The following is a 17219-nucleotide window of genomic DNA, read 5'->3' as shown; positions in this document are numbered from 1 at the left end:
CAACTGCTAAACTGTTCCAAAGTCTTGGTGCTGCAATTTCTGCTTAAGGTGGGATCAGGAAACAGTTAGGAGTGATTAAAGGAGGATCCTTAGTGATCATGTGGCTGTGTATGGAACAAGCATATCTGCAACATGAGCGGAGGCCAATCCATTCAGAGTTAAAAAAAAAAAAAAAAAACAAAAAAAAAAAAAAACAAAAAAACTTTCTTTACTTTTGGCATGCCTTTGTATTGTGGTATTCCATTATTCAGTACTTTTGTAGGAGCCCCTTTAGCAGCAATTGCAGCTGCAGGTCTTGGATCCACACCTGGTTTTGGGCAGTTTATCACATTTTTCATGGCAGATCCTCTTAAGCGATGTCAGATTAGTCTGCGAGCATTTGCGATCTGCAGTCTCCAGCGCTTTCACAGCTGGTTGAGTTCATGTTTGGGCTTCGGTTGAGCCACTCAAGGACATACAAAAACTTGCCCTGAAGTCACTCCAGCACTGTTTTGGCTGTAAGGTGAACTGTCAGCCCAGTGTGAGTTTGCTTGCACTCTGGAAAGTATCTTGTGGTTTCCAGTGTTAGTTTCCCTGATGCTGCCTCCACCATGTTGCACCTTTTAGGGGTGGTATGAGCCAGGTGACGTGTGCCTGTGTTCGACCAAATATGGTTCTTGCTGCTGTGCTAGGAGCTTCGTTTTTGTTTCATCGGACCAGATAATCTTTTTCTACATGTTCCCTGAAGAAGGCCCTTTTTGCCTGAATGCTGAATTTGGCTGGAAGGCCAACCCTATGAAGGTTCAGGGTTGAGCTGAGCTTCCATTTCAGAAATATCGAGGCTACTGTGATCCTGGGAACAAACAAAGCCTTTGATATTGTTTTATTCCCTTGCCCTGATATATCTATACCTTACCACAATCTGATCGTGGAGATCCCTTGGACTTCATGGCTTGACTTTTTTGTCCTGAGTGTTTAAATTGTTGACCCTTGTAGGCCCAGGACTGTTATTTTTGCAGCTATGTCCATTCAATTAAAATTGTAACAGGTGAGCTCCAACTAATTTTTTTTCCATATTTTTCAAGACAACTTTAAAGCAAACAGGAGGCACTTTACCCCGACTGAGTTCCACAGAAAAGGCTCTGAATATTTGTTAGATTTAAAATTTTAATTCTCTAAAAGTGTTGTAAATATTTTCACTTTATTATGGATGAATAAGTAACCTGATGGGTAAAAGTGACTATTAGTCAGTCAAAGTGAAATCCACAACGCGGTGTACAACGAGTAAAATCTGAACACTTTGAGTACCTGTCTGTCTTTACGCTTGGTATGTGTCGCATGCAGTTTGCATTTCTAGTCTGCATTTACCAGGAGCCCAGCTGCCAAAATTAAATTAAAAGTTATGAGATTTCTGTAGATTTCTGGATGTAGGGAGACGCACACAGAGTGAGAATCTGTTCCTCCCGAGAGACCGTCTCAAGTAACCTTTCTGTAATGGCTCTGCTTGTGTCTATAGAAACACGGAATGTGTTGCAGAAATTGCTACATCACGCCCAACAATTAGTACGATTAGGTGGCAATCATAAAAGATGCTCCAAAAGATTATTTTTATGGTGTTATGACTCTGCTCCATTACATTTATACTGTGGAACCAAATATTTGTGGACATGCTCTGAAGGCTGAGGAAGTGCTACTGGTTACCTGTGTAGACTGTAATCAGTGCCATCTTAAACACACATGCATGGGTTGTTTGTGAATGATGGACACGTTAAAGGTGTATCAGGATTAGGGAATAATAGAATAAGGGCACCAGTAAGTATAACACCTGATGAAGAAAATGGGGAGATTTATGGATTTAATTATTTATATTATTTAAAAGTGTAATGCGAGTGCTAAATAGTCATGTCTGTGGGATTAGGTGAACCTGCAGTGAGCTGTTTACAGAATGTCACAATAAATGAAAAGCATGTGCAGTTTCTAAACTCTGCAGCGTGGTGCTACTCCTGTTTAAAAGCAGAGGCGTGTGTGCGAGAGGGTGATGACTATGAGGAATCTCACCAGCATTACACTGACGCAAAGACTTTTATGTGTGTAATATCCAAAGGTTTTACTGTGATGGAGTATTAAAGAATTAATGACCTGCAAGTACATAGTTTACATAGACTTTCCACTTTAGCGTGTGTGTGCGTGCACACAGGTGTCTGTGTTGGTGGGAGGAAGGTGGTCTGAGTCAGTCGTCATAATATTTTAAAATACATCATTGTGTAAGAAACAGGTGCTTGTTCACCTGAATTATTGATGCCTTTGATGCACTGCATGAAGGGAGAAACTTCACTCTGCCTTTTTGTTTAAAGTACTTTTGCTTCTGTTAAGGTTTTTGGCACAGTGGGCATGTGAGCTCTTTAATAATCCACACACAAGAAAAAATAACAAGCAAACAAAACCGCCGTGATGCATCTTGTAGTTCATCACTGAGCAGAGAGAGGTCTGATGGGGTGAATAGTTGCATTTTGCCTTGAAGCTATTTGAACACACTTCTTTTCTTGTTGTTCTTAACATCTTACTTGTCACAAGACAACATCAAGAGTGTAATCAGGAAGCAGTGTGCTATGAGCTGCTTTTCTTGCTTGAGTACAGATTATTGATGTCCTTGCAGCCTAATCATATAAAAAAAATTATTAGTAGCACCTTCATATGTGCCTCCAGACATCCTGAATTAGTCCACTTGCCAATTTATTGAGATGGATGGTAGAGCATTAAGTGATGGTAAAAGTCTGCCTGGCTTATCTATAAGGGCGAGGCTGTAAAATCCCAGGAATTATTCTATCTCGTCCAGGGAAGTGAAAATAATCTGTCCAGTTTATAGCACTCTTAATAAATCCACCTTCAGACTGTGCAGAGCACTTTCCCATTAAGATGGCAGATCCAGCCAAACGGGCCCAATCGTGCGTGGAAATGACCTGCTCGTCCAATTGGACCAGAGAGCGATATTGAGGTTTTGGAGCAGGAATGGAGTGGAGTCGCTCCAGGCTGTGGTGCCCTGTTATTGTCTTCACTAGTGTGTGATTCCGTAATGTTGGGCCCTATTCGATCACTCCACTAGTTCTTCAAACTTCTCTCTAATTTGAAACGCCTCTTCTCTGTCTCTCATACTCTGTCTCTGTCCCTTGGTTTTCTTTGTCCGGTAAAGATGGTGTGGAGCAGAAGGGAGCAGGGCACTGCTGTCAGGCTTGTATAATGAGGTGCTCAAGCATGAATGCATACCTTCCCTTTATAGGGCTGCTGGTGCTGTGACTGGCACCACATGGCAGCCTACCTGCACAAGCTTCTAGAAAGGAGAGGGGGCATAGTGGATTGGAGGGGGGGGGGGGGGGCATGATGGGACTTTAACTGGACAAATTCATAGATTTGTCCCTAGTGGGTGCTCACCAAATGAATGCTGTGATTTTCATCTGTCCTCTTTTAGTTTTTTACATGTTTGGTTTTCAATATCTCTCTGTCTGTCTGTGTCTCTCTCTCTCTCTCTCTCTCTCTCTCACTCTCAGTGTGGACCTGGTGCACGCTCAGTTACATGTGTGCGAAGGCCGCAGCCTGCCCGAGCTGGGTCTCAAGCAGGATAAGATACGGATCAATGGCTTTGCCATCCAGTGCCGTGTGACCACTGAGGACCCTACACGTGGCTTCCAGCCGGACACGGGGCGCCTGGAGGTGGGCTAACACCATGCATACATGTCTTACTGTTTGCAGAATGGGGGGTGGGCTGTTTTCTGTTTGGAGGTGAATGTGTGTGTGGCTGGCAAGAGCATAGCTGTGTTACTACTACAGGGGGTGCACTTTTCCTCTGAGGTTGGATTGAAATGATCTGTTTGGTGATGGATAATTGAACAAAAATAAATGCCAGCCATCTTCAGCTGTTCTTTTGATGATTTTTAAGCCTTAAATCTGCCCAAATTGGCCATAGTGGGATGGAGTGAGGATGGGTAATGTAATTCTGTGGAGGGGTTGCAAGGTTATGCAGGGTATCTGACTGTCCCTGAAGGTGAGCTCTTGGCTATGCTATATTTAGTACACCTTGATCACAGTCCCCAGTCTTCTGTCAAAATGTCCTTTCAATTACCCACATGTAGGTTTAATGGCTAATGTTCCAACACTATGCTCTTTCTGACTTGCATCTTTAAAATCGCCCGCTATTCACTTGAAATATTTGTTCTTGTATGCAACTGTTGAGTCGTACTTCCTATTGGATAGGAATGTTGCCCGCCGATACGAAGCTGCTGTCGCCCAGTTCCCCAAGCGTCAAAGATACACACATGGGCGTGTTGTGGTGCTGGGAGATTCTTTCGCGCTAGGAGAGGCATAGAAAGAAGGATGCATATTGAGAAGTGAGGAGGGCAGGAGGGAGGGAGAAATGGAGATGAAGAACGAGCGAGAGAGGACTTGGACCGTCATAAAATGGATCCCGCAGCTAAATTTATCACAGAGCTCCTCAGCAGAGTGAGGGAAAGAAAGACGGATGAAACGGGTACAGTGTCAAGAGACTGGCGAGAAGGGCGAATGAGTGAGGGGCTCCAGCAGATGTTGGCCGGCGCTCTAAAATGGACACTTTTTTTTTTTTTGCTGAATTAAGGATGCAGATTGATGGATCAATATATGCCCATGAGTTGAGGGGAGGGATGAGTGTTTCATGCAGCTTGGTACAGGAGTTTAGGTGGGAGGTAAAGGAAAGAGGGGTGGAAAAACCCAGGAGGAAGCAGCAGACAGATGAAAAAGATGCGATATTCATCTCACTTTGAGGTATATAAGCAAGACTCCAGTCTAAGACCTCTTGTGTTTCAGTAAAGCCTGGAAATGTTACACAAGACGGTGTGTGCGAGGAGACAGAAGTGGAACAGCAGCCCCTGAAGCGTCTGATGTGAAAATCGGGCAGCATGAGTGGGAAGGAAAGGGAGAGCATCCTTCCCCCTCTCTTTCTGCTTCCTCTAAAATATGTGATATGGTGCAGGAAGGAGTGAGTGTAGGGCGACTCCGTTCTTGTTGTGACGGTAAATAAGTGTATAATGGGTTGAGCAAAATATCTGAGAAAATAAGTGTCGGAGATGGGCGCAGACAGGGTGCTTTTGGAGCTCTGGTAGAGTAATGGAAGGCTGCTTCTGTTTGATGGGTGTGTGTGTGTGTGGGTGGGTGTGGGGGGGGGGTGTGCGCACGAGAATGTGAGACAGCCGTTCAGGACCATATATATGTCATGGCAGTAGTAATTCAGGTCTGTATGTAAAATCCTTTGCCGCACCAGTAACCCCCCCCCCCCAAAAAAAAAGGTAGAGCTTAGACTCTACAGAGCTTTTATTAAGATTTGGCTATGAAAAAATGACTGGCTGTTTTAAGCTGTTGGCAAGACTCGCTCCATCTGCTGTGTGTGTGTGTCTGTGTCTGTGTGTGTGTCTCTCTCTCTGTGCTGGGTTTCATCATTAACAGCAAACATCAGCTGGCACATGCGCATTGAGCACATAATGCAAATAAGCTTTGCCCTCCTCATCAGCATAATCATAATAAACACAATTATCCTGATGAATGTACTGATGGCAAATATCATTCTGTTTGGAATGCATCCATATTTAAAGTGATGGGAGTACAGAAACATTGTTCAATTTGCCTTCCAAGATGAATGGGGATTTCAGTGAAGGATTTGTTACTGTTTGGCTTTCAGCCTTGAAGACATTCTGGCTCGAATTTAGAGACTGTCTGATCATTTATCTCACTGTAGACACTCAATATTTGGTTTAATCGATGCTTTCTCTTCCTTTGTTACTTAACAGTCTCAGATCGATTTGGAGGACAAGTCTGGTTCATTCATGCTCAGTTTTTTTGAAGGGGCCTTTGAAACACTCACCAGTCAAAGTATGCACCAGTCTAAGTGTGTGTGGGCGGCGGGGATGGTGAAGCTTGGGTGTGGGGGTGTTGGTGTGAGGTACGTGTGTGCGCGCACAAGTACACTTGTTGCTGTGAGCTTGTCTGGAGCAGACCTGCATCCCCTTTAGCTCTTCATCCATCACACTGCCTGGTAGTACACACACACACACGCATGCATGCACACAGTCTGAGAGAGCCATCTTGCATTCATTTTTATTAGTGAGGGAATGAGGAAATATTGTTTCTTGGACAGATGGCTGGTGAGACAAGCTTGTCTTCTCTAGTTTTAGTGACGAGCTTCTCATTTGGTGTGAATGGGACTTATGACTGGCCATATTCTCTTGTCTGCTCTCCCAAAGGCGATAAACACAATATTTTTAAAAGTTCGCATCCAGCAGGACTGAAAGCTACATGTAAACAGCCCACTCCTGTTGACTTCTCAAGCACGGCTTTTTTTCCTCCTGGGTACTTTTGGACAAGCTCGAGCCTCTGAAGGGCTGCCGGCATTTGCAGTGCGCGGTTGTCGAGAGTGCGTTCTCCTCCCATCGTTGTCGCGGGTGGTGTTGGCCGCAGTATGGGCAGTGCCACTGGCTCTCGTCTCATGCCCGCGTGCGGCGGGACACCTGGACACGTGGAGTGTTGCTAGACAAGAGCCAGCGCACGGGGCTGCTGTCGCACTGAGCAGGGTGCTTGGGAAGCATGAGCTTTGGGTGGTGCCCTGCCTCTGAAGTCTCTCCCCAATATAACAGATACTGTGCATATAATTATTTGCAACATTTAACAGCCTTGCTAAGGCTTAAGAAATGGGCTCAGTTCAACTGTTGCGAAGGAGGGGAACCCTTAACTTGTTTACTAGGTCATTGATAGCACTGTTCATAACTGTCATGGGTCTCTGCAGTGAACGTCTGCCCTTCCCAGAAGTTTTGCATTCGGCTCATAGGGCACTAAACCTTCCCTGCTTCCTGATAACAATGTCTGAGGAAAGTGTAACACAATTAAAGTTGGCAAGAAACGGAATTCAATGCCCAAAGCAGGTATACAGTGTGCTGATCTCATTGTGTATACACTTTTTTTTTTTTTGTGGGGAGGAGGGGTGCTTAAGCCGCGGTCAGCTGGGTACTGCACCTGCAGTTTTCTTCTGCATAAGGCTGTCGGTGCAATTTATTAATTACACTCTCGTGACTTGCGTGCCCTTGAGCTCCGTTCAGCAGTCCCACCTGAGTTTCACCTGCCCTCCTTTTGTTTGCCTTATTTCTCACGCCCGGGCCGAACAGGAAGCAGTACGCTTGTCTGCGGGATAACAAAAGCATTCTCCAGAATTTGCTCTTCCCTTGGCAGACATTTGATAATGCCTCACTGTGTCACTGTGCTTTTAAAGGGCAAAGTGGCCTTATGCAGAGTTTGACAACCCAAATGACATTTAAAGAGTAAAGGGTAATGGAAAAATGTATGGAAAATGTTGGTTTTCTTGGAACAGGGCTCCATCCAGCTGCCAAAGCCATTTCTCATCTCCCTGTTAATGTAAAAAAATAAATAAATAAATAAAATAAAATAGATCTTTTTCTTTCTTTCTTTATTTTTTTATGTATGGGTTTTTCATCATAGAAAAAACCCCCTCAAGATTTGGCCTCTGAGAGGAAGGACTTGTGAAAGTTCTGTGCAGTTAGAGGTCGTTTGGTGTTTTTTTTGGGGGGGTGGGTGTGTAATATTTATTGCTGGTGTGCTGGGTGAAGGTTGAGTGATCTCTGGTTTTCATCACTATCCCAAGGTGCAAGAGAAATGTAGTTATCAGATACTGCAAGAATGAAAGGATGCAAGTGGAGAGAAGGGATGGGAGGAGTTAAAACTGGGAAAAGACAGAATGTGACCTAGAAGTACCTATATCAGGAAAACTAACTTTTGGAGCTCATTTGGTTCCTGCTAGCATCAATGGTTAACCTAAAACTTTAAATAGGACAGAGTAGTTTTAAGGGATTTGAAGATTTTGCAGGCTACACACGTCATTTGTTGAACAAAAAATGTGAATGTGAATATGCTTAAGTTAAAAAGGGGGCAGGAATTGTCTTTTAATGATGGTGTTTAAAAATCGAAAGCTGCTGCCTTCTTACACGTCCTCTTCTGCAGTAATGGCATCGCTTGCACTTTGTGGTGTTGAGCAGAAGCCGTTCACGACCTTCGCCTTGTCAAATTACATCTGGAAGGTTCAGTGGAGAGATCCACGTATCCAGAATACGCATCAAGCACTTTTGGGAATCCAACACCCGTCCTAGTGACAAGTGAAGACATGTAATCGTCTAAGACACTAAAGCCCAAGTTAGTGCACCCTACTGTTCTAAACACCTATAATGACAGTCCAGAGAATGGTCATTTTGGCTATCATAAAACATAAAAATGGAGTAATTAATATTTAATACTAGCCAAAAAAATGTGGGAAGATGTGTTCCATTATGTCCAAGCCTGTCTGAAATGTCAGGCCACCGGGCAGAGAGGAGAAAATGTGCTGTCTTTGCCGCACCCTGGGCACTACTGGGACTCCACCTTATGAACTGCAGATCTCCGTGGGAAACACCCAGCTGCTGGTGGGGGTAGAGTGCCGGAGTTATTTCTGTCTGAGGACAGCTACAGTTGGAACGATATGTAGGTGCTTGTAGAGGAACATTTTCACCTGCAGCACTTGTGCAAAAAGCAACTTCATTCTGACCGTGCGCTGCAGTTTTGTGTTTGAGTAACTGTGTAGCCACTGGAAAATGGTGCCAAGACTCAGTGGTGTAGCACTCTTATATGGGGTGTCTTCTCGTATAAGGGAGGCAAAGCAGAAGGGGTGTGTGTGGTTCTGTTGGTTGGTTTGGTTTGAAGCGGTGTGCCCCCTAGAATCTGCACTGGATGCTTCGTGGGTATATTTTTGAATACACCGATACTTCAGCGAAGTTACACTACAGTACCCATCCTCACCTGTCAGCACTGCGTCACTGCAGCTGTGGGGCTTTGTAAATGTTCACACTAAACTGTAAGCGTTTTGTTTTTTTTTAACGTGCTTACAGTGTAGCCAGGATTTTATTTATTTATTTTTTTTTAAGGGAAGGAAGGAAAACGTTATAGCATTTTTCATTAGTTCTAGTGGGTATTGTTTGAATTTCCTTTTCGCTCCAGACTCATGGAAGTTAAGCGCTGACGAGGTATTGTGGTTGTGGAGTCTCTGTGGGAGGAAGGCTCTTAACATAAATGAAAACGTGGAGCTCTGCCAACGGTCTCGTTGGCAGGTAGGCTACTGTGGGCTGGGAGTGGTACTGAGGTAAAGCTCCCCACTGTTGCTTTAACTTTATGAAAACACTTTTTGCAATCACCATTTGAAAATTTTAAGAAAGGTGTTTGTTTGTTTGTTTTTGTTTGTTTGTTTTTTGTGGGTTTCATTTAGATAGGAGGGAAGTCAGCATTTCTGTCATGTGACCATTGAGAGGTGAACACTAGCCAGAGTAAATGCAACACTTGGCAAATCATTCTATCCATGCTGGCTTTTCTTAAAGAATCCTTGTAAATTGGCATGAGCAAACAAGGTTCCTTAAACTTGATTCTAATTCAGTAGCACACCATAGCTTTTGTCAGAAACACTTCCTAAAAAGACACAGCTGCTTACAAGCTTCTTGAAAACCTCTCAAGTTTGGATTTATTCTCCATGGTAGAGCAAGGAGCTCTTTCTTCCCTAATGCTTCACCTTCTGTTGAACTGCTTAAGGTGCAGCATGTTTGAGGAAGTGTATTTAAGCTTGTTAGTTTGCTGCAAGTAGATTCCAGTCAAAAGGTCACATGAATGTGAATGTTTGTAATTGAGCTGATTGCATTCAGTTCGTGCGGAGGAATGTAGTGCTTATCGCAGAAACCTTTCTGATTCTGGAGATCATTGGAAGCTTTTACACCTCCTTTTTGCGCAGGTGTTTTCGTTCTCATCTTTTCTTATTGTCATTTAAGCAGCAAGACTTAAAGCAGATAGAAAGAAAAAGTCTGTCCTCCTCGCAAAATTTGATTATATGCTGTCTCTCTGTCTCTAGTTGTCTGTAGAGTCTTGAGCATCTGTACAGATCACCCAAGCTAGCAGGTTCTTGCTCGGCGCTTGTGTCTGCAGGTAATGCATTTCTGGAGACCTCCATTTGGTGGATATAGCGAGCCATCACCTTGCCGAAACAGTATATTTCTACCTCCCTCCTCTAAATGGGAAACTTCCAATTTCATTTCGAAGTGTGTTGAAATGAGCATTGCTTCTACTCCATCTCCTACCCCCCCCCCCCCCCCAGTAGAAAGCCCAACAAGCAGCACTCCCATCTAAATGAGATTGACATTTTACTTCTAATGAAATATGCTCCAAAATTACAATCCATGTTTAGAGGTAATGAAATCATCCTGGGTCTCCCTTCTCTGGCATGTCCTCGAACACGTCCTCTCATCTCACCCCATGCTCCTTATTCCACATCTACTCCACAGCTCTGGTGTATGGTTCTCTTCACTCGCTCATACTGGCTCTTTATCCCTTTTTCTCATTCCGCCAAGATTCTCATCTCCATTTTTTGGCGCTGTGTGTGTGTGTGTGTGTTGCGCCCCCCCCACCCCCGTACCTATCTATCTATCTATCTATCTATCTATCTATCTATCTATCTATCTATCTATCTATCTATCTATCTATCTATCTATCTATCATAAAAAATCATAAATAAATGAATATATATAAAATTCTTATATATATTTTTTTTATATATATTTAATATTTAAAAATATATATATTTTTCAGACTCTCTGGCTCTTCCTTGGTTCTTGGTTCCACGCTGCTTCATTTCCCAGTCCTGTTCAGTCATCGTCCTTTCGTATTCTCTTTCATCTAGGTTGTGTTTAGTTTTAAACAAGGTTTAAGATCTTCCTCATTCTTTAGGGTAGTTTGGTTTTAGCACCTCTTCCTTGCCATGAATGACATTTGTTCCCTTCTGCAGTATCAGTCTTACTCCAGTACTTTTTTTTTTTTTTTTTTTTTTTTTTTTTTTTTTTTTTTTTTTAAATGTCTCTTCTCTTCTGTTTACATTTGGTGGGTTTTCTGAATGTTATCTGTGTAAATGTTTGCTTCATTATTTAACATGCGATTAATCTGTTTACTCCACTTGACTTTCTGTTAATTTTGTAATCTCCTTGAATATTTAGTACTTGTAACATCTGAAGATTTAGAAATGTGCTTTTTGGCTAACCGCATTTGCTCTCCAGGCCCCTTGTTCAACTTCAAATCCTCACAAACTTTATAGACAAAATAAAGGAACCCCAAGATGAAAAGGGGTCAGTACTTTTTTGTAGTGTCTAAACAAGATGTCTTAACACACATGCTCCTGCTGGAAGCTCAAATTGCAGGGGTTCTGGCAAGAAATGATATATCCACACAGCCTGCATAGTTCAAAAAACAGCTGCCGCGAATGCAGCTTGGTGATGGGGTTAGATGGTCACCTATACAGGACTAAGCTGTCATAAAAACCCACTTGTCACAAAACCACCTTGTAGATGTTGTTATATATTCCATTTGAACAGCCTTTGTTCCCAGCTGCTCAGTGTGATGGTTCGTGTACTATTCCTTTTAAATGCTTCTCTCTGAGTTTTTGTTAAAAGACTGTTGAATAGGGCCGAAGTCTCCTTGAAGACAGTTGGCCCAGCTCCTCATTACTGAATGTTTCAGTATAGGAAATTTGAAACTAGATTGTCGTCTAATGTGTGGAGATGAGACCCATTTTCCTACTGGCCAGAAACCATGTTGGTAACGACACCACTTCTTTTGGAACTTCTCCCTTTCTCATGACCGTAAACAGGCTGGATACGTTTCCCTAGAGTTTAGAAGCGTGATAATCGTTAAATGCTTGATAATGTCTTAAGTGCTAGTGTTATATTTGGCAGAACACTGTCATTTATTATGGTGCTTTTCTGGGAAATCAAACCCTCCAACACAAAGTTCGTTTTGGAGTTTGCTCCTACTCCCTGATTTAAGTGTTTAAAAATGTTCAAAATTTGGAAAAGATAAATGTATCCTGACAGCTTTTCTTTCAAAATAAATAAATAAACAAAACGTGTCAAATAAATGCCATCTGCTGCTATGACTGTAAAGGCCAGACGTGACACAGGCTTCCAGTTTAAGTAAACAGCAGGGCTTTGGGGAGGCACATTAAGCATGTCTGCTTTAGCAGAACATCCTTTCTTTACACTTACTGTTTTCATCCTTGCAACTCCAGCAGTTAATTTGACCACATCTGCAGTTTGGGTACTGTGGTAAGAGCAGAATGAGAGGCCCAAGGTGATGAAGCCTCAGTTTAGATACTTTTTGACAGCGCTTGGCTCCTGGAGGCAAGAGGCGCTCAGGTGTTGGGTGACACCTGTAGGGGTGAAGAGGATGCTGATTTACTTTAACATTAAGAACTCATAACCTGCTGCTGCTCACCTACTCGTGTGGTCATGGACTTGTGAAGGACATCTGCAGTATCCTGAAGAGCAGCTGCTTGTCCAAGACATTCCCAGTGCTGTAATCACTGTAGCCTGAAGATGTTCATTCCGAACACCTACAGCGTCTGTTGCTTTTTTTGCAGGCTTAAATGCGTGTGAATGCTGTATGTCTGTCAAGTACGAGGCATGTCACTGGTTGCCAAAATCGCTCACGCAGCTAAGACGGTTGTGCCGCCCTCTGGGATTCCCAGCGATTTCCCCCGCTGCTCGTTGCTGGCAGTCTGAACCCTATTCTGCTGTGCCATCACTGGGTGGGACGGATGGCTAAGTTTCTTTCTCCCTGTCGATTCGGATCAATGCTCTCCACTGTGGATGGTTGTCAGGGAAGGTTAGCGAGTGGGAGATGGCAGTGACTAACTGAGCGAGGAGTGGGGGCGTGGTATTGCAGATTTGACAGATTTCGGGGATCCCGTTGAGTTGGCGGACGTATTTTTCCTGACTTGTAAAATGCAAAGCTCAGTTATACAGCGAATATATGGCTCAAATATATATGGTGATACTATTGGATTCCTATTAACTGCACTTCGTGGCTGGAATTCCATACGCATCTCCCTTGTGGTGGGTCGTGCCTGAATTTGGGTTTGTGGCCTTTACAGTGAATCAGTACTGGGTGGGTGGGTGTGTGGTGTTTTTTTTTTTTTGGTTTTTTTTTGGGTTTTTTTTGCTTTTATGTAAATTCTGAAGTTTTCCTCTTAACCGATTTTACTTTGTTTAATTGATAGAGTTCAATTTAGGCTAATGTTTTGTCCCACTAGAGTTGCACTGGCAGTGATGAAGTGTGTGTCTGTTAGACAGGCATACATGCACCCGTACACAGACACATTGCGCGCACGTGTGTGTGTGTGTGTGTGTGTGGGGGGGGGGGGGGGGGGGGTCGCCATACGCGTGGGCTATTTCCATGCTGCAGTATGCCCTAAATGTGTAAACACGTGGCAGCTCAGACACTATCTGCCGCCCTGTGTCTCAGAGGACGCATCCCCTGAGAGGACCTCTAGAGTGGCACTAGATGTAGGGCTTCCTGCGTGCAGAGGGATGTTTTTAAACCCCTGGCAGCAGCAACTGTGCTGGGCCGAGGCCCTGCCGTTTGGGTACGTCCCAGCTGGGGAAAGCTGGGGAAAAAAATTCAGGGCACTCCCCTGCCCCCCTTCCCCAATCCCAGCACTGACAGAGTGGCACGCTAAATGTCTTTCCATGTCTGTTACTGCCCGTCTCCATGTGTACATACGCGTGTGCGTGCATGCATGCAACTTTGTGCACGTTTCATTGACCTGGATTCTCTGAACCAAATGGACAAAAGCCAAGTCCAGTCTCTTTAGCAACGGTCTCCAAGCGCATGGACAAATACAGGAGTACTGCCTTGGCAACTGTTTTTGTTGAGTTTTCTTGAAGCGCACTGTGTGTATTTCATTGTCACCTCTTTTCTATCTGCTGTTTTTTTTTCGTACATTTCAATTGCAGTTCAAAAGGCTTCCCAGCAGTGATCAAAGAACAGGAACGTTTTAAAGCATGGTAGGCCATGCAAGTTCAGAAAATGAATAAAAAAAATGAGAAGCACAGCAACAAAATTATTAAAACATTGACAAATATGGGTAAAACTGGTTCTTTGATTTTATGAAAACTGATTCTATGATTTTTCTGTGATGTCAGAGGCCACTTTGAAAAAAGTTGCTGGTGAATGTGAAAGACTCCAGATTACAGATGCTTAAAAAGAGAGCCAGGGTATGTTGTCTCTCTACAGAGTTTTGATTGGCCAATAAGACACTGTTCAATAATTCAATAAACAGCCATATTAAATCATCATTTAGAATTCATAATCATTTCAGATTTTGTTCTGTAGAAGGGTTTAATGTAGCCAGGAGAAGAATTTAAAAAAGATGGAACAAAATTGCCAATGAAAATAATAGGCGCGTTATAATATGTGCAGTTTAATTGCAGTTTAATTGTATAAGTCAACCATTGCTGTGGTCTAGCCTAGTTTATATGTAATTTTCTGGTATGAAATATTCCGTGTGTGTGTGTGTTTAAAGGTCAGATGAGATTTGAACATTAACTCGTGTGTTCCTCTCTGCATGCTTGAGCAGGAGGTCTGGCCTACCTGCTTTGCTTCATTAATTTCTAATTTTTCCATATGTACTACCACCATCTTTCATTTATTGATCAAATGTACAGTGCTGCTTTGATAAGTGCATTTATTAACAAGTGCAAGTGATTGGTGTATCTAAGCATACCTTTGTGTGATCTTACCAAGCTAAATCATTTACAAGCAGAACTGCAACGAAGCAGGAACATGGTCTCTGGAGCACTAAAGAAGACCACCGCATTTCACGTTATTTAGTCATTGGTCATCTACTATTAATGTTGTATCAGGATGTTTTTTTCAGATGGATGTTGGCGAGGGCATTAACGAAGCCTAAAAGTCTCGGAGCCTGTCGGTACCATGCACTGAGGGTGCTGTGCTGCGCTCTGGAACAGGAGCGCTCGCCTGGTCATCCATGACTGTTTCAGCCCCAGCGGGGTAATTACAGTTGACCTCTGACCCTGACCTGAAACTTCCTTTAGTGCCTTCCTTTGGTTTGCTGAGTGCTGACGCTCTGTGGACTAGAGCCTTTTACAGTCTGAGGATTTTGCAACATGATCAAGAGACTTATTAGTGATGCGAACTGATGATGGTTTGGAGAGCTAGTCATCCTGAGGTCCTCAAGGCACAGAAGATTGAACTGTTGTGTGGTGTGGTTGGGGTTTTTAAAAAAATTTTTATTGAAGGTTGAAAGGAGACTTGAGTGTCTAGAAAAGTGGTGTGATTTTTGTCTACTTGCTCACTTCCTCTTACTGCGTTACACATGGAGACTTCAAAGAACGTATCGTTATACTGGACAATACATCCAGTGTATCGAGCCACATTTCTGGCAAGAACATACAATCATATTTCCGTTCACAGAAGAGGGAGAGTAGTTTATAGTCTAACATTTTTGAAAGATAAATCCTTCCATGTTTTGGAAAATGTGTCGGAGGTGTTGTGGTGTGGGCGAGGGGCGAAGGGGGGTTGCAAAGCCAAATGTAATTTTTTACGCATTCGCTTCACCACTATGTATGTATGAAATTAAATCTAGCTAATCCTCTTAAGTATAAAAAAAAGTGTAGTTTAGAGTACTTCTGATCTAATACTTCCCTCCGTCCCCCAGAGATGCTCAGCTGCAAATGAGGTTGTGCGATGTTTGTGGGCGGGATCTGCCTTGAGGAGAGACTGCCTGGACTCGTTAGGCCCGTCGGGAGCCGGCACAACGTTTAACTGGCCACCGCTCAGATCACGGCCTGTCTGCACCCACCGCTGCGAAGCGGGAGGAGAGGGAGAGAGCCCATCTACCGCACACACACTGCACAGGTCATAGTGAGGGAAACCACGCATCTATCGCACATCATGCTGGTTATAGTGAGGGGCAGCTGGTTTGAGCTTGGAACAGCTGCCGTGGTTTTACCCAAAGGCATGGTAGTTAGGGGTTCGGCAGGTAGGCAGAGGAATGGGTGGAGCGCTAAAAGTGGACAGATGGTGCAGCTGCAGAATGAGAAGGTGCAGGCCTCGGGGGGGTGAGGGAGCACTACAGTAGAGGTGCAGTGACCTACTTTGCAGGGAAGGGGGTGCGGTGTTTAACACCAGCTAAAGGACAGATGGAGGGGGGGGAAAAGACCTGATTGGCAGGTCTGATTGGCAGAGTGCTTATCAGTTGCTATAGAGACCTTGGGTGAAGGATCACTGAAGATTCGTTCTTGCGTGTGTGTTCTATGATGCAGCAGTGCCACCCTAAGCAAGACACTTCACACCTTTTAATTGGTTCTTTCTCCAGATGGAGAGCAATCATGCATGCACGCCCCCACACACACACACACCACACCACACACTGATCAGCTGAGGATGGCAGAATTACTCACCGTCCTGTGGAAATGTCAGTGGACACACAAACACATGCAATTACACAGACCTGATGACTTCTTGTCTCTTTTCCATGTCACATTTTTGGCCCAGGTGTTCACTTTAAAAGTCAGTGTACATTCAGACAGTTTCTGTGCCTGAACATCATTCTCGTCATGCATTGCTGGTTATAGGATTTGGTGTTTAGTTAGTACACTATACATTATGTACATACTATGGGAAACGGTATGTAATATAGTGGTTAATGCACATTCAAATGACTTTTTTTTTTCCACTTTTCCTTTTAACGCACCACATATTGTCTCCTGTCCAAACCTCTTTAAAATGTCTTGGCTGCTCTTTGACAGGATGCTGTGATCTGTGCAGGATTGAGCATGCATGTTTGAGGCACTCAGTAGTAGCTGGATTCATGCTCCGATCTCCCACTGAAACTTCTCACTTGCATGCTGACACACGCACAGAGGCATGCTCATTAGCTTCGCTGTGGAAGCTTGGGAAGCAGGCGTGCTGAGCTCTCGAGGTTCCTCTCGCTGCCTCCATGCTGGAAGTGGATCTCTGGAATCACATTCTGGCTCTTGACTCGCACCTGGGGCAGTTTGCGGTGGGGTGGGGACGAGGGTCTGGGGTTTGGAGGTCGGCGTTTGCGCAGCTCCCAGAACTCTCCTTCGGTGCTTTCCGTGCTGATGAGGCTCTCGCAGGGTTGCAGTTGTGCTCCAGCAGAGTTTTGCAGCAACTGAGTGGGTTGGAGGCGGGAACGTGATCACCTCACACGAAGTTCTGCCTGCGTTCCCGCTGATCACACCCTGCCCGTGGTCTGGACTGAGTGGGCGGGTGCTGAAATCCCTTCGTTAAGGTATTTGAGAGTGAAGAGCAGTGTAGCATGGCTCCCG

The 17219-nt window shown here is 44.0% G+C and overlaps 1 protein-coding gene across 3 annotated transcripts in view; it reads left to right on the top strand.

Moving 5' to 3' along the window:
* Nucleotides 1–17219, top strand: part of pcxa (pyruvate carboxylase a) — a 72466-nt gene that overhangs the window by 22914 nt on the left and 32333 nt on the right. For all 3 annotated transcript variants that reach the window (XM_035527368.2, XM_081720077.1, XM_081720078.1), the window contains exon 9: nucleotides 3525–3687. In XM_035527368.2, coding sequence (XP_035383261.1) covers nucleotides 3525–3687 — 163 coding nt within the window. The remainder of the gene's footprint in view (nucleotides 1–3524; nucleotides 3688–17219) is intronic.

Source organism: Electrophorus electricus, chromosome 8 (genome assembly GCF_041902795.1).
Source record: "Electrophorus electricus isolate QZ-2024a chromosome 8, ASM4190279v1, whole genome shotgun sequence".
Classification (NCBI taxonomy): Eukaryota; Metazoa; Chordata; class Actinopteri; order Gymnotiformes; family Gymnotidae; genus Electrophorus; species Electrophorus electricus.
Note: the sequence above shows the minus strand (reverse complement) of the source record. Positions and strands in the feature narration are given on the sequence as shown.